Genomic DNA, 27,843 nt, shown 5'->3' on the forward strand with positions numbered 1-27,843 from the left:
TTCCCGTTCTCGGAGGCGTGGCGCTGCCCGGCCCCCTCGCACCGGGCGGCGGGGATTGGCCGCCCGGCGGGAGCCGCTGCGGGCTGTGGCCGTGGCGGCGCGGAGCGGAGCCAGCCTCGGCCGTGTGCGGGCTGTCCCGAGGCTTCAGCGTCCGGCGTGACCATGGCCGCGCTGGGCATGGCGGCACTGAGGAGGGGCAGCGGCGCTGCCCCCCGGCTCCTCGCCGTGGCCGTCTCCTGCCAGAGCTGCCGCCCCAAAACCAGCCAGTGCCCCGGTGACGGCAGCCACGGGCAGCCCCGGGATCACCACCCGGCGGGCCCCGGCAGAGCCCGGCGCGGCGCGGAGCCCGGCCCCGCCGTGGGCAGCCAGCCCGTCCCGGCTGAGGGAGCCGACATCAAGACCTACCTGTGGGCCAGGTACCACGAGATGAAGAAGCTGGTCTACGGTAAGGGCCGCCTCCGGGCGCTGGGACTGCCACGTCCTGCCGGGATTCGCCTTTCTCCTGTCTTCACCCCCCCCCGTTCGCATCCTGGTGCCTTTCCCCGCGCTGCAGACCTGGGGATGTGAGGGTTGCTGTGCAGCTGCCGGGGTCAGCAGCCTTCTCCCTGGCAATGCCATCCATCTACCCGCCTTCTTCACCCGGGACCCCTCGGGAATGGTTTGGTTTCTTCTCAAATCTGGCCTCAATCTTCCTTTCCCCACCTTGGGTTTCCCTCTGTAAAGATCACTCGGCTGGTCTCGGTGTTTCAGGACATGCAGAGTACTTGGGGCTCTTCACAGCTCCCCACCTTAACAAGGGTATAGCCACGGCAAATGGTCTAAATTAAGGGCTTGTGGCATTTTCCTCAAACGTGCCATTGGCTGGCATAGAGAAATGTGATTACACTAGGATGAACAGGCAGGGATGGTGACCGAAGTGCTGAGAAGTCCAGGGTCTGACTTCTAACTCGCCATTGGCACAAGGATGAGCATGGAGGAAATCGATGCTACAGCTGCTAGGGTGTCTCCTGATCCCGAGCTCAGTTTGCGTTACAGATGCAAAACACCTTTTACTCATGTGTGCACGTGTGTTTTTGCTTCTCTGGCCAAGAAGTTACGCTGTTCCATCAGATACGTTGAAATCTTGCCAAGTGAGGAGAAAACTCGTGGCAGTGGCCAAATCTGGCCATGTGTAAAACAGGACTGTGGTCTTTTGGGCAGCCACAGACCTCTGCTGTGTTAAGTGCTTCTAAAAATATGAAAAAATTGATCTCATGGCATAAGGGCAGGGAATTTTTCCTGCTGGTTTCTTGATTCTTGGAATGCTGAAGGTGAGCACTGTAGAGCTAGGAAGTGTGGCTTTGTCTGCTGTTAAATAGCTCTCCCTTAGCTTTGTTTATCTAAAGGTTTGGAAAAGGAGGGCAGCCAGGCTTAGCCATCTAGAAGAACCGTCTTGCTGTTCTGAGATTGACAAGTTGTGCCATTCCCTCCTTCCCCATCTCCCAGTACATGAGATCTGACATAAAATGATGCACAAATGTAAAGGAATTGGTTGCTGATCTGCTGGGTACTCAGCCTGCTCATTCTGTCTTTTGCAGGATGCGAGCTCCTTTGCCTGAGCCGCTAAGGCAGTACAGAGTGCTGACAGAGGACAGTGGCTTTGTGCTGAGTCCCTGCTCCAAGACTGAGTTTTAGCCTCACTGCTTGAGAGAAATTCCAACTTGCAAGACTTGTAATGGTGTTTGGACCTTAATGTCCTCAAAGGCTATTTATTTCTTTTCCATAATGGTACTGAAACAGTAAATGCAGATATGTTCATAGGCTGTTATTGGCTCTTGAGAAAAACCTCAGTTTACTATGTGACAGATTATGAAGTTTGTATTCATGTAGTTATGCTTTGTAGAGAAGCAAGAAGTACAGTTATTGCTTGAGGTGGAGAACTAACCAGCAGGAGTAAAGGCCAAATGAAGTTGGGCGAAGTAACCCATGTGTTATAGAGCAGACTCTTTACAAACCTTCAAGTAGCTATTGGACATGATCAATGAGGTGGCCCTCAGCTGTTTAAAGAATAGCTCTCCAAACCAAAATTTCAAGACTGTGCTGTTATTCAAGTCTTGTCAAGAAGAGACATAAACAGAGTTGGTCCAAGTTGGTTTTAGTTGTTGCTTTGATGACTGAATTGCCATGTGCAAAATGTTCATCAGTTCTCTTCCTCTTAATTTCTAATGCTGATGGAAAGGTGAATGTCTGTGGTGGGTTGTGGATTTGAAATCATCACATCTCGATACTATCAGCATGGAGTTTGAGACTTCTGGGCTACCACCTTCTTCCTTCCTTCTATGAAACTCCTCCTCTGAGGTCCTTTCTCCTATGTTGTCAGTTAACAGCTACTGGTTTTGGAGAAAGGTCTCTGCCAGCAGAATTTATTTTTCAAACCAGCTCTTCCTTAGGACCTGATTTATAGAGCAGTGTTGCATTTTTGCACCCACGGGATTCTACTGATAAATGCTGACCAGGTTGGTTGGATGGGGCAGGATGTGTAGGACAAGAGCTTCTGTGCAGTAAAGTTCAGTGGTTGTAGTTGAGCACCAGAAGTTCTCAGCTTTGTAGAAACACATCTGTGTTCTGCCAGGCTTGAGAGTGGTGATACAAATGACAGCACAACATAGCTACGGAAAAGGGGCTCCTGAGGTGAAATCTGCTCAGTGCTGGCGCAACAGAAGCCATTCTCTTAGTTTTTTCCTCTACCTTTTGCAGCTGATATTTGGGACCAAATTTCATTACCTGCCAAGAACTTGAGGCTACTTCTTACACTTAATGTGCTTTGCTTTTAATGCAATTAATGTAATTGCATTTTTCAGGGGGTAGTGTTGAGCAAGACTTGTATTCTGATTTGATGGCATCTGAAGTGTCAAGGAAGGCTGATATGCTTTCTAAGTAAGCAATGTATGAAGTCTTCTCTTTAGGAGACATTCGATCCTGAAACCCTACGGAATTGGCACGCGAGTGAGGATTTAGCTGTGAACAAGTGTGTATGTTTTTAACTGTATCTTTCAAAGTTGTAAATGTTCTTACAATAGATTTGCTCTCCTAAGGAACCTTTGTAACAAATGTTAACTTCTTGCCTCTGCATGACAAGCTTGAGGTGCTTAAATGTGAGAACTACTGAGAGTAGAGACAAGTCTGCAGACAGCAAGAACTTGGTTAGGTATTGGTAATGCTGAGGGTGTAGCTCAGAGGTAGTCCTCGCTCTTTCTAGTTTGTGTGGATTGAGATACCTTTGCATCTAAATGGTGCAATCCACAGTCAGCAACATGTGCCCATCGCATTTGGAAATGGGAGAGAAGGCGACACCCCTGCATGGTCAGTGCATTGGTGATTTCTGGTGTGGTGCAGAGGGAGTTTCTGCAGTCCAGCACATTTTGATTCTGCTTGTGTCACTAATCTCAAGCAGACACGAAGATTTAAAAGCCTCACTCTTTTCCAAACCAGGAAACAAGTCTAGTGCTATGATGATAAATGCCCTGCAAATCGCTTAGGGAGCTTGCACATTGAATGAGTTGTGGCATCCTCAGACTGAGCTGGGACTGGGAATGACAATGAGCAAGTGTGACCAGCTATGTTAACTTCCTAATTCTGCTTTCCTAAATGTAAACATTTTTTCTTGTAAAGAACTCTTACAGCAGCATTTGTTTAGTGCCTTTGTGTATATAAAAAATGTGGGGTATTTTTTAATGAAACAGGGTTTTTTTTAATGTTGCTTTTTGTTTGTGTATATTTTATTGGCAAGAAATCCCAGAATATTTAGGCACAATGGCTTAAATTCAAGACTACGCTCCAGAGTAATTTTCAGCACTCTTTTTAACATGATTCCTCTATCATTTAATGTTCTTTAAGTAATATTTCCTTTTCCCTCCTCTTGGTAGAAGCATCTACTTCATCTAGTTGGAGTGTTTTGCAGGAAATGGTACAAGACAGCACTTCAAAAGGATAAAGAGGTGCTTGGAAGGGAGGGAAACTGGCGGTTTGCCTTTAGAAGGAAAGTCGGTGTGAGCAAAGGGAACTTTCTGATTCATGAAGAACGTGGAGGATGGTGGCCATCTGCTTTTCAGTGTCGTTCTTTTCCTCACTAGTCTTGCAAAGCAAATAGTGCAGATGTCTGCTGCATTGGACCTCTGGGAGTACAAAGGGTGTGAGAGATGGGTGTGAGTTGCCTTTTTTATGTATTCTTCTTCAATAACATGCTGGATCTGAGGCTGAGAGAAAAGGAACGCTTCCTGCGTGATGCTGTTGGTACCCCAGGGAGCTCAAAAAAGCACAGACGTGCTTGGCACCACCTGACCAGAGCGTTTTTCACATCAGAAGGGGCCATATGGTGTCTCAGCATCTCTAACTGTTGCACACAGTTAATTACCTGCTTTTGTTTCTGTCTCTGCTCTCTTGTTGGGGATTGAGTGTTAGTGCTTTCTAACAATGTGGGCTATTGCCTGGGAAGAGACACTTGTGCTGTTATGAAGATATTCCAATTTAACCAGCTGTTCAGGGCCTCATAATGGCAAAGTGAAGGAGGTATTATGTGTTTACCTCGCATTTACACCCACGTGTAAAAAAAAAAAGCATGAGCTTTCTTGTGCTCTGCCTTTGTTGGCTGAGTTTCACCATGTACCACGGATATGCAGACACTTCCCTTAAAACCATCAGAGTAGCAAACCAGAGCAAATTGTGCAAGTATGCAGATTCCAGGGGTATGTACTGCAAGAGCTGTTTTTTCCCCACTGTCCTCAGATGTTGGTTCTTCCTTAGATCACACTTCCTTGGTGAAGTGCTGAGTAGACAGTGACTATCTGTGGTACTGTCTTCATTTCCAGCTAGGACTCAAATGGAAAGGGTAGATGGGATTATCATTCTTTTTTAATAATCAAAAGTGGTTTTAATTTTGTTTGGGTTTTTTCTTGCTGTAATTTATCAAATCTGTCCAGCAGTCTGTTATGCGCTGTCTTAGCAGAGGAAAAGCAAAAGTTATCATGCTTGGAAAATGGCATCTTCATAGGCTTCTGGAGGGTGTCTGTTTTGACTTGACAATTGCCATGCAAACTGAGGCAGAGATCCCTGGCAGGTTACGTGCTGAGTGTCAGCAGAGCAGCAGCACCCAAGTCTGCAGCCCCGGACTTGCTTAAGCACTCACAATTTGTAACCACCAGGTGATTAAGCAAAACAAAAAACAAAACAGAATCCAAACTGGGATTATGTTAACAAAAACCTCAAAATGCAGACAACAAACAACACAAAACCCTCAACAAAACCAACCAAAATCCACCAAAACTATAAAGCCAACCAAACTAACAAAAATCCAAACTTCTTGAAACCTGGCTCAGTAAACCGGGCATATTTGGGCTCTCATGTTGAAACCGATCTTGCATGTGTTCCTACCTTTTGCCCCTTCCCTGAGGTAGTTTGAACCTCCAGAGAGCCTGCATGAATTTAAAAAGGAGGGACTCCTACCACTGTATTGAGGAGGATGTTGCAAGTGGACGTTTACACTGAGTCAAACAGCAGTGTGGGTCTCTGGACTGAAACCCAGAGCTTTCTCTTTCTTTCTAGGATTTCAATGACTTTGAAACTACTGTAAATGTAAGGTGGAGAATGACAGCGTGGAAAGAGCCAGCTGTCAGCAAGCTGCTGCAAGTTGGTTTGGGGACAGTGATGTGTGATAGAAAACGCAGCAAGGAGACAGATGTGCGCTGCTCCAGGAGGTGTGGAACACTTGTGAGGCAATGGTGAGAAAGCATTTTGGCTAGTGTATGCATCTTTTCTCAGCCCTTATGTGGTAAAGAGAGAACATGCTGTGAGAGTTAGTGGCAAATTATCTGAGTGGGGTAAAATGATCTGGGCAGGAGGCTGTCAGAGAACAGCAGAGAGACTATGTGCATTTGAGGCTGGCAGGGAGCAGTACTACTTCATCCCATGGGTCTAAGTATACTTCATAAATCATATTGTGGCACAGTTACTGCTTGTGCTTCTGATCACAGATAAGACTCACTTCATGCTCTTGGTGAATCTCAGACTACCCATTTGTTTTAACAACATCGTGATGCTCACTGTGCTTTTCCTGAGTTTGTTTCTGCAAAAGTTGTGTCTGTTGTTGGATCTAGATGGGTGTCATGTCCTCTGTGAAAGAAGAGATGGGGTTCAGACAGTGGTATTTTGTCATCAAAATGTGCTGTCATAAATCTGTTAGCAAATGATGAGTATTGGAAGAGCTTAACCTCTCTGTAGGGATACGGTGGCAGCAAGTGGGGTGCATTTGTTGTATTAATAAAAGCTTTCATAGGAAGATGAAAGTGCTGCACATGTGCACTGTGATGTAATTAGGGCCGTGTCATTTTCCTTCTGAGAAAGAAAAATAGCACCCTGCAAATGCCAGTGTATGCTTGGAAAAAAATCTTCCCACAAGTTATGTGGAGGTGAGGACAGGAAGTGGAGCTCTGTTTGTTTATGATGCAAAGACTGTTTATGATGGGAGGATGAAAGTTGTGATCATCCAAATCCTATTTATGGTTTCCATCTTTCAAAATCCCAGTGGAAAGTTCTCTGATCGCGTCTGCTCTCTTCAACCTCTTCTAGGAACTTTGCCACCAGCAGTCACTGAAAGGGAGCTCTTGTTCCTGTTGCGTAGGCAGTAAGTCAACCCTTCTGCCTTAAAATACTGCTTGCTTTTCTAGTAGTTCCTCTCTAGTTGATCTGGTGAACTGCATTTGAAGGCCAAAGGAAAGAGGGTGAGGAGAGAGGGATGGGTATGTTTTGTAATGTGTCTCTCCCCTGAAAAATAAATATTATGGTGTATCTGAATCCTGTTTCTTTGATCACCTCTTCGGATTAGCGCTCACAAATGTACTTTGGGCTTTTACCTAAATTCTGTAATCATTCCAGACAAAGTCTTCATTGGGAATGGCTGGTATCTCTTTCTAATAATATTTTTTTTATTCTAGATTCAGATGAAACTTGGTTTTATAGCAAGGAAGCACTAAAGAACTGGCACAGGGGTTCTTGCTAAAAGCCAGAAGTGAAGGTAGGAAGGGAAAAGAAAATCCTGCCCACTGATGCTGTGTAGGATCTGGAAAATGTCTGCACTCTTCCTATCATTCAAAGAGACAATTACCTGTCTTTGAGGAGGGAGGAAATGGCTCCTTCCCCTCTCTGTCCCCCACTGTGGATGTGACTAGGCAACCTATTATGGGGAACTATTTTTATTGCTCTTTCTCATCTTGCAAAGGACAGTTCTCTGGAGTGGGAAGCCTGGCCAGGGTCTGTTCCTGTCTCTCCCATTGTAGTGCCACTGAAGCTCTCTGCTCTCTAGACTAGCTCTGACAAAAAAAGGTACAGGTAGTTCAGCTGGAAGGTCACTTAACCCCCATTTTCCCAGTGGTGCGGGGAGCAAAGTGTTATTCACAAGCATCTTGAGCAGTAAGCCTGTTTAGAAGTGACAAAACGCATGCAAGGACTGAGCTGTTTCCACAGCTGTTTATCAGAGGAAAGCAGGTAACTTGTTGCTATCAGCATTGCATGCTCCAAGAGCATAGCTTAGTGTGGAGTTTCTTACATTTTGTTGGTGCCTGTACAAAACCTTGTTTTATCCTGCCAATTTATAATGAAAAAGACCCAACCCACAAACCACCACCACCAAGGCCCTAACAGTACCCGCAGGATTGCTCTGTGAAGTCCAGCTGCTTCTGTGAGAAACCTAAAATGCCAAAAGAGAAACCTCACCATTTCTAATTTGAGGTAGTCCAGGTTCCTCAGAGGAGCCTATTTGTCTTGCTCAAGTTTTAAGTGAGGGGTGCATGTTTTCCTGGTGATACACTGCAGCTGCCTTCCATGCTGGTGAGCTGCAGGGAGCTAGAAATTTGAGACTTGGAAATCTCGGTCTGCTTTGCTTCATGTAGGCCAGAGAGGACATTGTTTTGCAGCTTCCTGACACAAAAGGTCAGTCTTACTGTGAAAGATTCATCCCCAGTCGCAGCCAGGGGTTTCACAGTGAGTTTTTTCACAGGGAGGATTATTTGAGTGAGTTTACGGCAGCAGCACTGTGCTCCTTTGCTGCTGCTATGTGGTACTTCCAGCTCAGGTCCACAATGAAAAGTTGACATTTCAGTGTTCCTCACAGTTTCTCTAACCTCTCCCCTTTCCCTTCTCTTAGATCTCCTTCCACCAGGAGTCTGCAATCTCCTCAACCCGGCAGCTATCTACGCAAACAATGAGATCAGCCTGGGAGATGTTGAGATATATGGCTTTGACTATGATTACACATTAGCACAGTACTCCAATTTACTACACTCTATGATATTCAATACTGCCAGAGACATCCTAATAGAACAATTCAAGGTAATGATGTGCTAAGAATTTCCACTCTATTAAGCTTATTGCTACACTCCAGACGTGCTTGCAAAATGCTGCATTGTGCACATGTGCCAATTACTTGTTTTATTGAGATAAATTTCATGTTTCACAATCTTTGATTGCAGAAAGTTTTGCCTGTCCGTGGAATTAATTTCCTTTGAGACAATTAACCATGCTCTACATTCCTGAGGTTTTATAAATATGGAGCAGGAACCTTAGACTAGAAAGATCTCATCTGTTTTACTTAACTATGGCAATAATGCCTACAAAATTGCTGGTTCGAGGTACACACAGTGGATAAACATGAATTGTGGAGCAGCATTGAAGCTGTACAGGACTTGACCTCTGCGAGTCAATGTGAATGATGCTGCATAGCTTGTCCAGTAATGGGCATCTTGTTTGCAATAGGTCTGTGCATGTTCCTCTCACCATGTCTTTCATTTCAGAGGGGCTCTGCTTTGCCAAATATATGCATTGAATGGAGCTCACTGGAAGTGTCCTCAGTTGCCTGAGTGAATCTGTTACACTTTCAGTAGTGTCCCTTACATGAGAGAAACTAGTTTTGGGGATCCTTTTCTTTATGCCTTTCTCTAGTCATCCACTTTCTTTGTTGAAGGGGCAAAACGATGTGCACCTGTTCCTTGTCCAGTTTATGCATGGGGTGAGTGGACTAGTTGGACTAAGCAGGCTCAACAGGTGAAATGATTTGTTGATAATCAAATGCTTATGCCTCTAACTACGTTGCTCTTTGTCTTCTCAGTACCCAGAAGGGCTTGCGAAGTATGACTACATTCCAGGGTTTGCCATACGTGGACTTCACTATGATGTACAAAAGGTAAGCTATACAAAGTTCAGTCTCCTGGGCTTTGTCTTCCATTGGGTTCTATTTTTAGTGGAATATTTTCTGCCATTGCTTGCAGTAACATTGATCAGTGAGTCCAGGTGTGTGTGCTTTTCATTTTGTGGGTTCTTCTTGCTTATAAACCTTCCAAGGGAGAGATGTCTTCTATGTTTGCATAGTCTCTAGCAGAATGGGACATTCTAGCGAAGACCTCTGGTAAACAAGCTTTGCCAGTTTAAAAGTCAATTAATTCCGCAGCTAATAAATAGAAAACTGAGCTTGTTTATGTGATCACTTCTGTCTTTCGGGAAATTTAAGCAACAAACCTCAATTCTGCAACTACAAATATTTGCCAGGAGCAGTGGCATTATGTCTTACTCCAAGAATAGAAATGACTTGTCAGGAGAATGCTGTAGGAAGCCTTCCCCACCCCCTACCCTGAATAATAGGACTGCCTGGAAAAAGATCCAAGCTGCTTGAGATGCATGCTTCTTAGGAGCACAGGCAAAGGGCAAGCACTAGCTTTAACCCTTTTCAGTGCTTTGGACAGATTCCCTGAAAGCCTGATGCCCACTGATGTCATGGTGGCTGCTGCAGCCAGGAGTCAGGTGGGAGCCCAGCAGAGAAAGTTGCTTCACTTTAGCAGCTTTTCTCCCGTTGGGCTTTGAGCAAACCCAGGGAAGGAGGCAGCCGTACAGGCTGGAGTGTGTGTGTGCTGTTCTCCAGCAGTGGAAAAAAAGAGAACGAAGAAAAAACTATATAGTTTCCCATGTCTTTTGTCCTAACTCTGGTGGCAGCATGGCAGCAGACCACCCATACCTCTGACCTCATGAAGTGAGAAGTGGATCTGTGGGGGACTCTGAGAAGTTTCTTTCTCTGTTTAAATCTCTGGCTGATACATTGGCAAAACACAGACTAGCCAAGCCAAGCAGAGCTAGCGAGTGAGCAGAAGGTGAGAACTCTCTTTTCTTAGATCAGATTCTGCAAAAGACACAAAAAGCTGGGTAAGTTAGTCAGCATGTTTGCCTGTGTGCCTCACAGACTAGTGGGAGGTTTGCCCCACTAGCTGTGTAACCAGCTACAATGATACAGTATCATAACAAAAGAATGTGCCTGAAGGTTGTGAATGCTCTGTGGAATCTCTTACCTTGCACTGTGGTAGAGACAGCACAAATAGTTTGATGCTGTGTCCTTTTCAAGTTGGAGAGCATTGTGAATTTAGTAAGAGGCTGCTTTTGATGCCTGAGCACTTGTGTTAGCGCTTCACAATGATGGGTGGTGGAGAAGAGATGACTCGTGAATATGTGAGTCTGATACAAAAAATGTGCAGAAAGCTCCTGCCATGCTCCTGAACATCTTTGAGCCTCTTTGCTGAATTCTTTTGAGGACAGGGAGAAATGGTGGAAGGGAGAGCTCTTGTGTGAAGAAAATGACTCCGGTGCAGCTGAGCCCTAAACCAGAATTTGCCCATTTCGTTCTGCTTAAGATAAATGTGACAAGAAATAGATCTGTTGTGCACACAAAGTTTCTTTGCACTGTGTGTGCTTTTGGAAGAAAGATAAGATGCGACTGAGTCAAAGAAACATTGTTCTCTCTGTTTTTCAACTGCATCCCTATCCACAAACTTTGGAGTGTAACAGAGAGTGGTATTTTGGCTCATAGAAAGGTGGTATTTTGCCAGAGAGGCCAGTTATAAGTCACAGTATGAGTAAGTGTGTGTGAAAGTGGCTGGAGGCTAAGTGCAGCTTAAAGTACATAAATGTGGAATGTTCGTATTGAATTGTATTTTCTAAATGTAATTTGTGTGGAACTTGAAACATAAATAAGCTTTTAGTATAAACTTACTTCTAACAGTAAATGTCTCTCCCTTATCACAGAGTCTCCTCATGAAGATCGATGCTTTCCATTATGTCCAGCTGGGGACGGCATATAGGTCTGTCCATTCTGAAAATCATTTTCTAAATGCTCATATATGCAAAGGGGGATTACTAAATCTGAGTGTATGTTCATGGCATATGGGGTGAGGTTTTTTGAGGAGGGCACCCTCTCATCTGGCTTATCCTGTTTGTGCTTGCTTCAAATGCTTACCTGGCATATAATTGCAGGGAGTTATTTTTCTCAAGCATTTCAAGCCAAGTGTGGGTGGGAAGACCTGGAGCTTTTTGTAATGGTTAATAACACATCTGGTCACGTACTCTGCGTGATGCCTGAGTACCTGACAGCACACCTGGGTTAATGTCTGTGAGCAAACAGCGTGACTAGGAAGGGACTCCTCTGTAGGTGGTCCACATACAGGCCTGTCTTCTCCAGGCAGGGATGTATCCCAGCAAAGGTCTACTGTTCCTTCTCATAAAGCTAAAAGGGGAGTGGTCCAAATAATGCAAGTAGAGTCTTAAAGCAGTGCAGACATGTCAACAGAAGTAACGATGCATCAGAATCTGGGCTCAGTTTGGGGCCTAGGTTTTAACTCCTGTTGTCCTCCAAGGAAAGCTGCATGTGTGTTTGATTAAGTGGCTGAAACAATGCAGAGACTGGAGACTGGGAGAAAACCTTACCCCCAAGTGGAGTGGGGTTAGTGTGTAAGAAGTAGGAATTCATAGATATTAGTAGCAAAGCTTCTGTAAATCTGTGTTGTATTTCCTGAGCATGGAAGCCAATGTTTTTTTCTTGAGCTCTGCCCTTTTGCTGTTAAGCTCCAGTTACAGTAAACACACCAAGAATATTAAGAAGGGAGTTTCATAATCAAAGAGAATTGGCTTCTTTGAGTGCTAGCTTTTGAAGGGGGGAGAGAGGGGCCCCATATTTCAATTCAGCTTTGCAAGAGATTGTTAGTGAAAACTTGTTTAAACCTTTTTTCCCATAGTGTCATTTTGTGATTGTCCTTCCTGAAGTGTCCTTTTCCCAAACTGCCCTTTGCTTTTGAGCACAATTGAGGCAACTTTTAGCTTCTCAGAGGTCTGTACCATGATTGAATAGGAAAGGAGCAAGGGAAAGTTGCTGACTGCTTGGGTAAACAGCCATCAAAAATTGCGCAAGAGGCAAAACGTGCAGCAGTCAGATAACCTGATGTTCACAAGTGATAGAGCTCATAGCCATAGCTGTGCTTGATGATATCTGTGCTTGATGATACCTGTGACTACCGTGTCTCAGAGGGGAAAAATGTGACCTCTGTTGAGTGGTTTGAGAACTTGTTTTGCTTAGGAAAACTGAATAGGAAGGAAACTTCATTTTTAGAAATCTCTCTTCCACTTCTTTTAATGGTGATGTACCTTGTGGAAGCAAGCTCCGAAACTGCAGTTACCCAGCAGAGCCAAAGTCAGGTCGTGGGGCTGATTTGGTGGGGCAGTCCTGTCAGCAGATTGACAGCATGCAGAGAGAAGCCTGCCTGAGATCTCTGCATGCAGACAGATTCTTCTCTCTCAGAAGAATCTGAACTTTGCTGGAATGTGGATAAAGCCCCTCAATTAACTTGAAGAAGCAAACAAGGTGTCTGAAGAATGTCTCAGGAGAGATTTTATGTGAATCTTAAGAAGCCATGGAGCTGTCAGGCTCTCTGGCTGTCTTTGTTGTGCAAGATAAATGTGTGAGTTCTAGAAAGGAGCCTGTTTGTCCCGTGTTCTCTTTCTCTGCAGTTTGTAGCTCTGTGCAGACTGGTGATTATTGACAAACTATTTCTGTTGCTTTGTGTCTAGAGGGCTCAAACCAGTGCCTGATGAAGAGGTAATCGATCTCTATGGTGGTACGCAGCACATCCCCCTGTACCAGATGAGCGACTTCTATGGCAAGGTATTGTAAGCCCTTTACTGCTATGATGCAGCAGCTCTTCTAAGAGCTATGAAAACAAAGTGAATTGTGTGAGCATGTAAATGACTCCAGCCTCTCTCTGACTCTGAAAGGGTTAGTCCCTAGTGACCTGCAGTGTGTGTTTTTGTTCTAGTGGGAATTTGCCCCAGAGGTTATTTAGCAGTTTAGCATGTGAAAGACATCTGTGAATAATTCCTAAACACCAGGGCTATTGGCCTAGAGCTGAAAGCCTCTGGAGACTGATGGCTCTGGAGAATGATAGGGAGATGTTCCCTGCTTGGTCCTTGGCCAAATCTAGCTTACAAGCTACCAGGCCAGCCTGAAGTGATGCTGTTTGCAGTGAGTTGTGCAGGAGGGGGCATATGTGTGTGTAGCAGCAGGGTGCTTGCAGTGCCTTTCTCTTTGGTTTTCCTCCATTAAAGGGATCCCCTTCCACACCTCAGTGGCTATTATTCATAGGGTTGGCATCCATGAGTGTGGGTTTTGGGCTTTTTTTTTTTAGGCAGAAACGCTTACTGTCACACTAAAGTATTGACATTGTGCCCTTAGGAGCTATAGAAATCCTTCAGTTGCCTGAACTAGAGGAAGTTAGGAGAGATTTTTCTTCCTCAAGTGTCTAGTGTGGTGCAGTGGGCAAGCAGAGCCTCACATCCCTTTCCCCCCCAGAACAGCTTTGTTTCTTGCCCTTTGTTAGTTCAGTTGCCTTAGGGGAAGCTGGACTGTGAAGGGCAAGCTTCCTCTGGCAATACCCCTTTGAGTCTGCTGTGTGAAGTCTCCAGCAAGGTCACTTTTTGATTCCTCTCTCTCTCTTGGGAACAATTAATCTGGGTGGTTGCTTTCTGGATAAGCGTATACTCTGTTTATAGCTCAGTGTTGTTTCCAGCTTTGAAATAGGATGTTTCTGTTTAGCATTTGTTATCTGTCTGTAAACTGTGCTCCATTCGACTCCCACTCTGCAGCTCTCCTCACTCCTGAAAACATGAGTGATTTCACCTTTCTTTTGAACAATTGTAGGCATGAAATCTGCTTTGAGCTGTGGCCTTTCGTGGGACCTTGGCTCATGCCAAGGTGTCTTTCTGTGCTGCTTTGTACATACCAGGTGTTTTCTTCTTTGCTGTAGTTAGTATTGAAAAATACAGTATAACATTTGGCCACAGAAGTAGAGATAGCAACTTATTCTTTCTAAAGAGGTGAAACTCCTCTCCTAATGATGTAATGAGCTCCATAAACAAATAAATGGATTCCAGGAAGAATGAAAGTATATACAACTAATGCCATTTGCACCCAGCAGTGCTCAGCCTGTGCACTAACACATTAGTGGGAAAGCAGCTGGGTTAACTGCAGTGCAATTGGTGTGGAGTGAGGCCTTAGCAGGGATATTTGGTCTTGTCCTCCTTAGTCTGCCATGCTGATACCACTACCTGTATGGCTAACAGGAAGGGCTGCCAGTCAGTGATTCCAGGCAGCAAGACATAACACAAATGGGACTGATACAGCTGAAGTGCATAAATATTCTCCATTAAGTATTTTCTTGATCCTCTCTTGGCAGGAGTGTGTGGACAGCTACCAGCACACCAACACCTGCAGCAGGAAGGCACGGACGTTGCCCAGGGTTAGACAGTGCAGCTAGCATGGCTTTCACTGGCAGAACTAGTGATGGCTGTCATGAAGGTGGAGAACTTGTGGGTTTTGTAGAAAAAGCATATGTAGCATTCTAAAACTATGGTCCAGTGTCCATCGTACTTGTGACACTGTCTGCTGTAAGGATGTCAAGGCCACTAAATGGGATGAGTGGAGGCTGGACTTGGTTTGTAGGATAATGCCACAAGGCACAAAATCAATGAAATCAATGTTGTCAAGGTAAATCCTAGCTGTTAACATCAAAGATTTAACTGGTTTCTCTATCCTTAAGGTGTTGAAAGCTGGGTTGTTGCTCTGCTGCCCTCTGCAATACCTAGTGATTTACAGTAGGAGCTGCCTGTCTGTGTCCCTCTTGATTCTTTCTCAGAATCCCACAACAGGAAAAAAGGAGACGGAAGCTGTTTTCAGGAAATTTTGGTTTTGTTGGGAGAATTTTATTGGGAGAAATGTTCCCTTAGCAACAGCACATCAAAACGGACAGAAGTCTGTTGAAAGGATTCATGGAGTATCACTAAGCAGCACTACTGCATGCAGCATGCAGCCCAAACCAGAGGACGTGCTTTGTGTTCTCTTCTGCAGTAGGTCAAGTTGTCCTGTGCTGGCTGGTTGGCAACTATATAACCCTCAGCACACTGACGTAGCTTCTGACTGCAGCATTTTTTGGTAATAGACCTCAGGCAAAATGCCGTTGTCACTCCTTTGCTCATTTTGCATCATCTTTCTTGAGTCCAATTTGTGTTGCTCCTTGCTGCCGTTAGATAGTGCTGCAAAGCATGTCAGTCTCTTGTTCTGCCCTTACAAGACCAGACTTACTAGGAGATGTTACTGTCGTTACACCCTGTCATGACAGGGACAAGCGTTTGTCGTTAGGCAGCATGTGCACTCTCGCAGCTTCCACCATGTGTACATTCTGTGATCTTTTGGATGCTGCTTTCATGTCTGTCTGTCACATAGCTATAATAAATGCCTTCTGATGTGGATGAATATTATCTAGAGAGTTGCAGCTTTGAGGCTGTCAGTCATGGGTTGCTGAGAGCTGACAAGCAAAGGCACTATGTGACTGGATTGCCAGAGCGCCTCTGGTGACCAAGTCCATTGAGAGGTCTATGCACCTCCCAGATTGCTTTTCAGGTACAAGACCATAATAACTGTTCCCTTGACTGACCTGGCACTTCAGCAATGAAAGGTGAAAAAATTGAGTCCAGCTTCATCTTACCAGTGAGAGTTACCGTGGTCTTCTGCACAGGTGGTACCTACTGAATGAACAGGCTTTATTTTACTGGAAGGACTCTCTGGAGCCAAAGTTGGCTGTTGACCCGCTGATAGTTCTGTGATTGATAGGCAATAAAAAATAGCAAATGTATGGGAAAGCTGCCACCTTGCCTAATGCAAGATAAATTATTCCTTGGTGGGAATTTAATTGCCCATTTCCAGTTGACAGCTGGGTGGACTGAAGTTCTTTTTCTTCTCCTTTGTGCCCAGTCTGGGTTTCTGGAGTGGCTCAGGGGCATACAGGTGTTGGCAAACTGCTTGTTGCAGTGATTCCTGCGTTGCCGTGTGGAACCTCGCTGGAATGTGGTTGGAGCAGTTTTGGTGTCCATATGTCCAGTGTCACAGACTGGTTTAGATGGGGCGCCTCCATCAAGGGCCATAGCTGCTTCTTTAGCAGAGTGTTGTCTGTTGCCACCTGCATTAATGCCCAGAGGGCATGAGGTTGAAATAGAAGTTAGTGTCTAGGACTGACTTCCCAATTCCTCCACCTCCACCCTATGACGTTAATGATGCTTGGTTTGTTCAGTGATTTCTGTGAAAGTGAAGCCTCTCTCTTGTCATGTGTTCATGCATTAGTATTTTGGTTGGCAAGAGAGGGCTGCTTGCTGAGTGGCTGGGACTTCTCACGTTAGTGTTTTTGTTAGCCTGGAATGTCTTCCATCTGCACTGGGTGATAGGAGTTTGTTTGGTGGCTTTTAGCCTTTTTCCTTTTTTTTTTTTTTTTTAAGTATTTTTTGCTTAATGTGTCTCTTTCATTTTTTTGCTTTCCAGGGCCCATCACTTAAGCAGTTTATGGACATTTTTTCTCTTCCTGAAATGACACTGCTCTCTTCGGTCATTGATTACTTCATAACTCATGGCATTGAGTTTGACCAGGTGCACCTTTACAAGGATATATCTGTAAGTAAAGTGTCAACAGTCCCAAAGCTCCTACCACATCAGAATTGTGAGCTTTTCATTAGCACCTATGAGCTTTGCAGTGCTCAGACCTAAGGGGCTGTTTGTTAGTGAGCAGCTTGGTAGAACAGCTTTGTTGCCCCTTTAGATCAAAGGACCACCAGGGAATATTCAGAGCTGTGTTTTCAGAACATTGGGGTTCTGTCTACTCCAGCGTTGGTATTGCTGTACATTCTCTTGCAGGAGTGTGTAGGCTGGTTAGGCTGAACGTCCTTCTGTGGGGGATCTGTCACAAAGCCCATGTAAATGTTTTCTGGTTTGCAGACTTTTAGGTTCTGTGTTTTCCAGTTAGTATCTAATTTTTCAAAGAGCCTTGTTCTGACCCTGTACCAAACAGTTTGCTTTATACAGCAGTTGTTGTGCAACTTGCCCTTGCCTGCTGTGAGAATCCACCTGTTCCTCTTGTAGCTGCATCCTTTTGGGATGTTTTCAAGTGGCTTTCAACAGCCAGTTACACCAAGGTGCTAACTGTCCTCCAGCTTCACTCCTGGCATTTGAAAAGGGCTGTGTGGGATTGTCAGCATTGCTGGAGATACTGTTTGACCTCTTAGTTAATGGTGTAGAAAAGGTGTAAGTGCTTGAGATTGCTGCCCTGTGTGGCTTCTGTTAACAGATGATGCACCTCTCTTGATATCCAAGATGTATCACACACCTTCTACCATGGAGAGGAGTTTTTGATTTGTACCTTGTGGGAATCTTACGCTCATCCACTTTTAGCAGCCCATTCGCTCATCACTCAGTCTTCTTGTGAGGGAGATGGAGCTCCAGGTCTGTGCTGCTGCTTTTGTGATAAGGATCCTCCCTGTCAGCTTTGCTGCAGCCAAGGATTACAGCTTACATTCTGCCCTTCTGTTAGTGCTTGATAGGAGCATGCCAGCCAGTTTCCACAAGACCTTAACATGTTTCCAGGGTGCTAGTTGTTGCAGTTGTTTTTGCTCTTGAGGTGAGGAAAACTGAAGAGAGGATATATCTGACCCCTGAGGCTTTTGTCAAGAGAGTCTTCTGAACCTTCTTTTGAGATCAAAATGGATGTGTTTCTAGTTGAAATCTTGAGAGCAGTTGGGTGGTTGACACAGCCCAATACGTACTCAATACTTATTGACAATACAGTGCAAATGATGTGCCCAAGTCCTCAAAGTCCTGACTTTGCTGATCCTGGCATTTTTCTTTGCATCCTTTGCTGGTGAATGAGGTCATTCCAGTGGAACGAGTGAGGTAGGCAGAGAAGAGAGCTAGGACAGGAAATCTGTGCCAATGCCTGAAATCTATATTGAAAAGCTGGGACGTAAGCACGGGGATCCTTCTGTGCCTACACAGGCAGGTGTCTGAGAGGGCGTGCAGAGTGCCAGCTGTTATGACAACACAGCTCACAGTGGGTTAAGACATGTCTAAACCTGACACTCTTCATGGTAATCCTGTTTGCAGAGCTGTGTGTTTGGGAGCAGGTTGGGTGCCACAGGCACCGCGCTGAGTCAAAATGGCAGACCCTGAGGCAATGGTAAAGGTTGAAGCTGACGTGTAAACCAAGTAGTGTGGCCATGCCAGTTGGGTCGCTTCATATTTGAGAGTTAGAATGTACAATTTACCCTGCTTTCCTTTGGAGGAATTTTTGAGCTGTTTGGTACTCCCCCAGGCTACCAATTTCCTTTCCCTTTTCCCTATTCCTTTCCCTTTCTTTTGCTTTTTAGGGGCAAGGATTTAGGGAAGGAGCACACTGCAATCTCTTTCTGCTCTGCAAAGGTAGTTTTGACAGAAATCCAAAGCATTGCTTGCTTTTAGTGCCAGTGCTGGCAAGAGAAAATTGTTTGCTTGCTAGCTCTCCTGCGTTTTTGCTCAGTTTCTTTCCAGCGAGGCAGTCCCTTAGTGAACTAGATGTGACCTCTGCCTTTTCACCATTCAAATCCATGGTGGAAAGACTCCTGAAACTGTTTTGAAGAGGTAACGCCCTCTCCTTCATCATCCCCATCTAGGATGTAAATTCTGAGTCTCTCCAAGCTTTGAAGGAAAGGATTTTTAGGGTGACGAGCAGGTTTCACCAGCACAGCCATGAGGCCGGTGGCAGTGTCAGTGGCAAGTGTGGGAATCCGGTCTGAAAGGGCAGCTCCTAAGCTCCTGTGGTGTAACTGGGATTTAAGAGTGCTGGGGAAAGGCAGCATTTGTTTACCTGTCTAAATGGTCAGGGATGAAGATGGTATCATTAAAATAAGTGTTTGCGTGCACAAACACTGCTAAATGTGGTTTTGCACTGAAAATCATTTTGTTTATCCAGCATATCCCATTGGATGGAGACTTGGGAGGAATCTCAGTTGGGTGTGTCCAAAAATACATTGCATTTTGGCCTCTGGCCTGGAAAACAGAGGTTATTTGGATGCCCTTGACAAAATCTGTTTTAACTCGCATCCCTCCTGCAAAGTGGGCAGCTTTGTTTTGGCAAAAACCCCTCGCCCTCCTAGTGGAAGATTCTGCTCTGCCTGTGCCCACTGGCCCTCTGGGGCCAGGAGCTGTAGCCCCTTTTGGCTTGTGGGAAGTGTTTTGGAATCACGGATGTTCTCTGCTGTTCGCCTTGGCCATGCTCTCATCCTTTGGGTTATATTTGGCAGTTTCCACAAGCACAGGGAGGAAGAAAAGCCAGCTAGTGTCTGGGCCAGTACTGTTCTGGGGCAGTAAATGGTTTTGGAGTGCACTCTTGGTTTTGCCTTGGTAACAGTGCGTTAACATGTGCTGGTTTCCAGGAGCAGGAAGGAAGTTGTGCTTTCATAGATAGGTTTTGAGGTTTTTCTTCTTCTCCTGCATCAGCTGAGCTAGCCACTGTGTTCTTTTTATGTTGGTGAACCGCACTGTACAAGGTCCTTTGCTTAGCTTAACATAGCTTTTGTTCATTCAGCAAGAAGAGGGCATGTGTCATTACTGTTTTGGTCCTCAGTGGTGGCAATAGGTTTGCATGCTGGGAAACAGGAATGTCTTTGGTAAAACCAAACCATTTTTCTCTGCCGTTTTCTTTAGGATGCTATTAGAGATGTACATGTGAAAGGAGTGATGTACAAATGGATTGAAAAAGATATGGGTGAGTTAAACAGAGCTCTGGTGCCCATCCCATTTTGACATGTCTCGTACTGTGTGGCGTTCTGTGTAAGATGTGTAGTTCCTACATGCAGTAACAGGAGGCAGGGGGACATAGAATTTAATGAAGTACACTTGACTGTGGCATGTTTAAAGGCAGCTGAAGGGCAGAGTGGCATTAAACAAGTGGTATTTAGGGTCAGGTGGAGGATCTACTTTAATGGAGGAAACAGCTACCTCCATTGCTTGTGTTTCTCTTTTCCCTCAGCTTGTAAGTGAGGGATGATGGTCCCTGGCATGATGTGAACATGCAAAGGTACCACCTGGGAGGGGTTTCTGGTCCTTCGGGAGAAAGTAAGCTCCTGGTAGCAACATGGCTTGGAGTGGCTGTGCCTGTCCCTTGTGATGGTTTGGTATCAACCCTCTTTTTTGCCAGCTGTTTCAGTTCCTCAGTCTTTCTTTCTCTTCCCTCTGGGTGGGATTGAAGATGAGGAAGGCCATTTTGTCACCATGGTGGTTCACTACCTGCGTGCCTGAGGTGGATCTAACTCAGGCCTTTTGCATCTCTAGTGGTATAGGAGCTAGGTTTGGTTGTGTTTTTAAAGACATGTGGTCATGACTTTTGTCAGTTTTGATTGACGATGTCTGCTTTATTCTGATACAGAACAGTATATTCTGCACGGGGATGAAATCTATGCCGTGCTAAACCGACTGGTGAACCACAAGAAGAAACTCTTCCTCATTACAAACAGTCCCTTTAGCTTTGTGTGAGTACCATTACTGCACATCAGTGGGTCACCACAGCAAGAACTCTGTTGTGTGGTCTCTCCTGTGAGCATCTGGAAGTTGTCTACTGGAGGTTTTTGTGGCAGTACTCATGAGGGTGCTCTCTGGGAACTGGTTGTGGTGAATGCTGCACCCCACAGCGGTCTGCACAGCATTGACTCACATTTTTGAAGAAGATACGAGGCTGTGGCTGGTCACAGTGTTACAGAGCTGACAGCTGCCATTTCCTCTAGCAGCTTTTGCTGCATCACAGATTTCTCTGGACTTCCCATGGTAGAGAAGGAAGGGTGGGACAGCGTGCTATATCAACACTGTGCAATGAGAGACCCTTGGGGGTTTCACAGATCATAGAATCATAGAATGGTTTGGGTTGGAAAGGACCTTAAAATCATCCAGTTCCGCCCCCCTGCCATCTGTGCTTTCTTTGTTACTGAAATTAGAGTGTAATAATGCAGTACTGGGTGGGAAAGAGTACTGGATCTGTTAACTTTGCCGTTCCTCCGCCCTTAGGGACAAAGGAATGAAACACATGGTTGGCAAGAACTGGCGGGACTTATTTGACATGGTCATCGTGCAAGCTGACAAGCCCAACTTCTTCACTGATCGGCGGAAGTACGTGTCCTGGGGAAACACTGCCCTGCTGCACGGGGGGCTGAGGTTTTGGGCCCCTTGCCTTTTACTTTCCATTTCCACTGTCATCTCTGATACTCTTTGAGGAGATGGAAACTGACCAGTCTGGGAATAGGTAGCTGGAGTGAGTAGTGCCAGGCAGAAGGCATGTTTCTAAAATGTCTGTCATCGGTTTTGTCATCGTGTGTGCTTAACTTCCTTAGATTTTGAGGGATAATAATGTACTTAAATCTTCAGAAAGAAAAGAAGAGTAGAATGCTGTGTATGGGAGCTGGCCATTTCGTGCCTCTAGGTCTTGAGAATGTGCCAAAAGCTTTCCTTTTCCTATTCCCCACAGCAAATACCTGTGTGGGTTTGTTTGCTTCTTTCTGTCTATTATTTTAGTTACTGCATACATGCTGTTTGGTAATTCACAGCTCTAGAAGCCTTTGTACATGGTGTCTGGGTTTTGTGATCAATTAGGCGCTGCCAAGGAACTAGCTGATTGATTGATAGGCAAGCTGCTGTCCTCGCTTTGCTCTTTGGGTTATTTGCTTTGGGAGCTTATGTCTGCTTTGCTGCCTCAACTTATGACTGACCAGGATTTACTGCCCTTGAGGAAGATGTCTAGTCTTTCCTATTTATGTATTTTCTTCCCCCATTTCCCAGGCCACTAGCATAAATGGGAGTAAACTACGAACTGGCCATGTAGACTGTGCTGACCTTGTAAGGATTTTCCTCATGGGATGTAGGTGAAGTGTCTTACAAATGTAGCCTGGAGCAATGATGATCTGCTCTTCTAGGAGATAAAACCTTACAGCTGCATGGTGCCTAAGGTCCACTCACGTAGTGGGCCAGTGGAATGACATGGCACAAGCACCCAAGGTGAGGGGACCCTCCTGATGGTGAGCTGTAGTGAACTGTGGCGTGTTTTCTCTGAGCAAAAGGGCAGGTGTGCACTAGAGACCACTCATGGTTTTGGAGCCCCTTGCCCAGGTACTCTGTAGCATTCATGGTGGGAGGCTGGATTCCTTCTGCCCTAGGGCAGCTCAGGATCATACAATACCTCTGGATGAGATTATCTCTGCTTGCAGCAGGAGCAGCTTCATACCAAGGCTTTTGATCCCGGAGCTCCTAGTTTGGAATTCTTACCCCAAAAGGGACCAATGTGCCTATTGAGCATGAATGTTTATAGGGGTCAAAGTAACTTAAGCCTTGGTTTGCTGCTTCTGGCCAAGTGCAAAGTCATCAGACAAGCCCTCAGGAGCAGCAGTCTTTGTTGGGCTGGGGTGTAGCCAGACTGTAACAGGACACAGAGTGTTTTGTGGCAAAGCCTTCTTGCCCTCAGCATTTCAGAGACAGTAATTATGATTCTTTTTTCCCCTCTTCTCTGTATCTAGAAAGCAAGAAGGGTTGTTAGGGATATTGCCATGGAATGGTTACAGTCAATGGAAGCATTTTGAAAAGGTATTTCCCTTTATACTTTCTCTTCCCCTGAGAAAGTAGTGTAGAAGGCCCAGAAGGGCACTTCTCATTCTTTTATTAGGAGTTGTTACATAGGTAGAAAAGTTTTCCAATTCAAATGTTGTGGTTGCTGGGCGACAGTTGCCAAAAATCAAAAGGAGTTGATGTTTTCCCCCTTTTTTCCCAGACCTTTTAGGAAACTGGATGATAATGGCTCATTGCAGTGGGACAAAATAAACCAGCTGGAGAAAGGAAAGATCTACAAAGAGGTAAAGTGAATGGGTGCATAAGGGGTAGGAAGCAAGTCTGAAACAGTGGGGACTTATAAGACATCTGCAGTTTTGAAAGTGACTGGAAAAGCCTGGAATGCCCCCTGCCCCAGTGTACAATGAAACTTCACCTAGGAGCTGTGTTCTGACATTGTCCAGCGTGGCCAGCAACGCAGCTTTCCCGTGGCTCTTTTGGTGTCCTGGTACTAAAACTCTTGTTGTGGAGTTGCTCTCAAGAGTGTGGTAGTTCAGGGTAAGAAGGCAGAGCTTTCTGCAGTCTGATGTGTATGAAAAGACCTCTCACACCTCCACAAGGCTGGAAAAAGAGGACTTGTGGAGGAGGGAACAGAGAAACAAGGGTGATCAAATAGGGTACAAAGCCTGGCTCCTGTCTCTCTCCTGAAGGACAAGCGTGTCCAAAGGATGCGCTATTACTCTGGTGAACTTGCTGCCTTGGGGTGTTCTCACTGCAGTTGGTTTGTCCCTTGAGAACAAGTTGCCTCTGGCTTTAGGACTGTTTGTTCTTGGTTATATCCAATCCCACAGGAAGAAACTGTTAGCGAGATTGCGGTCAAGTGGCTGGGACCTGACCTGTGGTAGAAAAGTAGGTCATGTCCTTGAGCAGTGCTGTTGGGAAGCCTCTGGCCTATCCAATGGGTCTGTCAAAGTGCTCTGCTGGTGTCCCACCCTCTGCCAAGAGCTAGGAACTGGGAACGTGCAAGTAGAGCTCATGCAAAGTCTCTCTCCCATGAGCAAACTTTCCCAGTGGGTTGGCAACTCCCTCAGAAGAAAAGGTGCACCTCAGCAATGGGGTTGATTGCTGAATCAAATCCTTCTCTTGACCACCTACATCTTGTGGCCACAGGTTGCTCACTTAAGTGAATGGTGCATTGAGGAAGGTAAAAGATGAGGGAGGAAAGAAGGATGGGTGCGATTTTGGCCTCCTCTCTAGTTCTCTACCACAGTGGTCATCTGACTGCATCAAGTTTGTTGCCTGACTGTGGTTCTTGGTATGTGACAGGGCTGTATCATGGCTGTAGTTCAGTGTCCCCAGCATGTTGGTTTCTTGGAGTGCCACAATATGCTTCTTTCTGGCAAGCATTAGTGGCCTTGAACCTTGCTGTACTGGTGATGTTGCCAGAGGCCTCTTACCTGACTTTTCCTGCCCCCGCAGCGCAGCTGTATGGTGGTTGTGCTGTGGGTATCTCCTATGAATGGGATCTCAGGGATCATTGTTTTGCCCTGGGGACAGGGAAGTTCAAGTGATGGCCTTTTAGTCCCTCCTTTCTGATAGATGTGGTGTTTTCTGTTTGTGATGTGTGTGCTCCCATCCCTCCCCTAGTCTGCGATCTCAGGAGGGGAGGAAGCCAGTTCCTGGAGGTCACGTAGCAGGTCTGTAGCTCAGTGGAGCTCCACACAAGTTTCCTGGTTGTCAGGTCCACTGCTGTTTGAGGTGAGAGCACAGCAAAATGATCATCCTCCTCCCGAGGCTGTGGACCACTTCCCTGCTCTGCCAGTGGCTCTCTGAGCAACCCTGGAGTGAGCAGCAGCAGTGGTGTGCAAGACATGCAGAGGTCTGCCTGGCCCTGTGTTTCTGTGCTCTTAAGGGAAGTCTGCACATCTCCAGTGGTGCTTGAGCAGCAGGAGGCCCAGCACCCTGGTTCTGGGCACCCTTTGCAGTGAATACAGCATGTGGTCAGTGGCCAGATACAGGGCTGTAGGCTGTTGTAGGAGCTGGCTTGTGTTTGGGGTCTTTTGTCCTGGCTGGTGCTGTTGGGTATCCATGCTGGCTCTTTCCTGGCACTGGAGACTGGCTGGAGGGGTGCTGCTGAGGGGCTTGCACGTTTGCACTGATTGCTTGTGCTGGCACAGTCCAGTCTGGCCTTGATGAAGCCTTTTCCTTCCCTAGTGGGTTTTGTTTCTGTTGTGACTCATGTGGAAAACTTCTGTGGAGATGGAAGGAGGGTCCCTGAAGTCTCCTCTGTGTATGGATGGATTTTTGGAAAGCCTTGAAAGCTGCTCTGTGCTGTGTTTTGAGGTTTGGTTTGTTTTACTTAGCTGCCCAAGCTGCCTGGCTTTCTGGCTTGGTGAAGCAATTCCTATGAGCATGTGGGTGGTGTTGGTCTCTTGGGTTGGGATGATGGTCAGTGATGTGAGAACAGCCTCAGCTGCTCCTGACTCCGAAATCCTTGCATGATGGTGCTCATCTCACCTCTGATGCACCCTATGAGATGAAATCAGTATCACCTGAGCTCAACAACTTCTGAACCCAGAACACCTGGGGTTCTGTCTGTCCATTGCTTAGGGGATTCTAATTTAGGTAGGTGTCTTTCACTTTTGGCCTCTAAACTGCCTCCTTTTGTTGCCTTTTTTGTCCTCTTGGCTCGCTATGTCCTAGAGGACAGAACTTCCCATGAATTGCCTATTGGGTTTGGAAGGGTTTCTTTTTTTTTCTGAGGCCTAAGAAAAGCTGAGGGATGTACAGGGGGTTTTCACATGGGAAGAAAGTGAAATAAAGTGGGAAAGGACAGAAACCTCTGGGTTTAGACAGTGGGGGAGTGAGCAGGTGGACATCTCATTAAAGTGTTCACATCTGCATGTGATAAGGTGTCCCATTCAGCTGTGTTGACAGCACTGCTGGGGTGGCTGTCCGGTACCATGCAGTGAGGATGGAGGCATCTGGCCTGTAACCACGTTTCTCTCTGTGATCCTTTTACTTCCAGGGTAACCTCTTTGACTTTCTGAGGCTGACAGGCTGGCGTGGCTCCAAAGTGCTCTACTTTGGTGACCATCTGTACAGTGACCTGGCGGTAAGTGAAAGGCCTCTGTGCCCTTCAGCAGAGGGGAGCAAGCCTGTGTGACTGTTGAGGTGGCAGCTGGGTTGGAGTGTAAGGCAGGGCCCTGATTTGAATGCTTGGGTCTCTGCTGTGCTGTGCTGGGTGCTCTGCAGGCTGTGGCTTTTGGGGCACACATAGGACACATGAACATCCCCATTCTGCTGTCAGGCAGAAGCAAGCAGTGGAGAAAGGACTCCTGAAGTATTTTCTGTGGGTAAAGACCATCTGCTGATCCATGAATTGGAGAGCAGTTTGTGCAGATCCCACATCTGTAGGTGGTTCACGCAGCTGAGCCTGGTGGCCAGGAGGTAGATGGCTGTTACTGGCATGACCTGGCGTGGGCCACGGTTGCTTGTCCCGTGAGAATCTGTGATGGGAACAGACCATTCTTTTAGGAAGCAGGGTTGTGTTTGGCTTTCAGACTTTATGGTGAATTCTTGGTTGTTTTTTCACTGTGACCCCTAGGACCTCATGCTGCGTCACGGCTGGAGGACTGGAGCCATCGTTCCTGAACTGGAGACGGAGATTCGGATCATAAACACAGAGCAGTACATGCACTCCCTGACCTGGCAGCAGGCTCTGACAGGGCTGCTAGAGAGAATGCAGGTAAACAGCTCCTGGCTGAGCAGCATGGGCAATATCCTGCTTTCTGAGTCTGTGTTTAGGGCTTAGCATGGGAATCAGGGGACGTACCAGCTTGCCTGTGTTGTCAAAAATACCTCCTCCTCTTCCTGGTGCAGTGGACTCATGGGTTTGTGAGTTGCAGGTGTCAGCCCTGAGGTATGGTCCGCAGGGCTGACAATGTGGGGCTTTCTGCTGCTGTCTTTGCAGATGTATCAGGATGCAGAGTCAAAGCAAGTGTTGCTGGAGTGGATGAAGGAACGTCAGGAGATCAGGTGAGCAGGAGGTCTCCTGGGGGTTCCCAGGCCTGCAACTGGGTCTGTTTTGTAACCTATTTATTTTGGGGACAGTGGTGCTGGCCTGTATCCTCCCTGGTGTCACTGTCTGGGTGGGGAGCAGCAGTGCAATCCTGCAGCTGGTGAGGTTGGCCTGGTTTGAAGGCAGGGTGGGAAAGGGGAAGTGGTGTTACCCTGTGCTGGGAGAGGATGCTGGGCTGTGTCTGCTGCTGCACCTCCTGGCAAAGCAGGGGGATTCCTGCCCGTCACAGGGTAACAAGAAAGAATAAAAGTGCATTGAACATTCGTCACACACTCACTGCATAGGGACTGGTCTGCATTGCAGCTGGGGTGGAAGGGTGCTTAGGGTGATCCCAGAATGGGAGCAGGGTGGCCCAGGGGCAAGGAACGGGAGGGGGAAGAATCTGTGACCATGGCCTTACCTGCAGCGCACTGTCTCTTTCCTCTCAGGTCACTGACAAAGAACCTGTTCAACCCCCAGTTTGGAAGCATCTTCCGCACGTTCCACAACCCCACATACTTCTCTCGGCGGCTGGTGCGGTTCTCCGACATCTACATGGCCTCCATCAGCTGCCTGCTGAACTACGACGTGAATTTCACCTTCTACCCCCGGCGCACCCCCCTGCAGCACGAGGCTCCCCTCTGGATGGATCAGCTCTGCACGGGCTGCATGAAAACCCCCTTCCTGGAGGAGATGGTGCACATCCGGTGAGGGGACAGGTACTCGGGCAGCAGCACAGCGCGTGGCTGTACCTGGAGCTGGGGGCTCGGCCAGCAGCACCTCTGTCTACCACTAAAGGGTGTTTGACACTTACATACACGTGTAGGTGGTGTGTTTATTTTTCTCCCCTTCACTGGTTCCATCCCTTTCCCTGAGGTGCTTTGCAGGCTGGGCAGAGGGTGGGTGCTTGTTCTGGGCTGTGTGAGTCAGTGGAGAGCCAGTGCTGATGGGCACAACCTGCTGCTCCCTGCTCTGTGTGCAGAGACGTGGCTCAGAAATAGCATCCTGA

At 46.5% G+C, this 27,843-nt stretch overlaps 1 protein-coding gene across 2 annotated transcripts; it reads left to right on the plus strand.

Annotated features, from left to right (window-relative positions):
- Nucleotides 1-70: 70 nt before the first annotated feature.
- NT5DC2 (5'-nucleotidase domain containing 2) lies at nucleotides 71-27,647 on the plus strand. Of its 2 annotated transcripts, XM_061458369.1 has the most exons (14): nucleotides 72-445; nucleotides 8,177-8,361; nucleotides 9,137-9,211; nucleotides 11,095-11,150; nucleotides 12,910-13,003; nucleotides 16,706-16,834; nucleotides 19,895-19,955; nucleotides 20,616-20,718; nucleotides 21,248-21,349; nucleotides 22,998-23,079; nucleotides 25,803-25,889; nucleotides 26,382-26,522; nucleotides 26,748-26,812; nucleotides 27,284-27,647. In XM_061458369.1, exons 1-14 carry the CDS (start codon nucleotides 163-165, stop codon nucleotides 27,543-27,545), a joined length of 1,725 nt encoding a protein of 574 aa, XP_061314353.1. In that variant the 5' UTR covers nucleotides 72-162; the 3' UTR covers nucleotides 27,546-27,647. The 2 variants fall into 2 exon arrangements, with proteins under 2 accessions (XP_061314354.1, XP_061314353.1); XM_061458370.1 differs by lacking the exons at nucleotides 11,095-11,150; nucleotides 12,910-13,003 and having other exon boundaries at nucleotides 71-445.
- Nucleotides 27,648-27,843: the final 196 nt, after the last annotated feature.

This window comes from Pezoporus flaviventris, unplaced genomic scaffold, assembly GCF_033815535.1.
Source record: "Pezoporus flaviventris isolate CSIRO_AGI_PZ_B2104156 unplaced genomic scaffold, CSIRO_AGI_Pfla_v1 ptg000026l, whole genome shotgun sequence".
Lineage (NCBI taxonomy): Eukaryota > Metazoa > Chordata > Aves > Psittaciformes > Psittacidae > Pezoporus > Pezoporus flaviventris.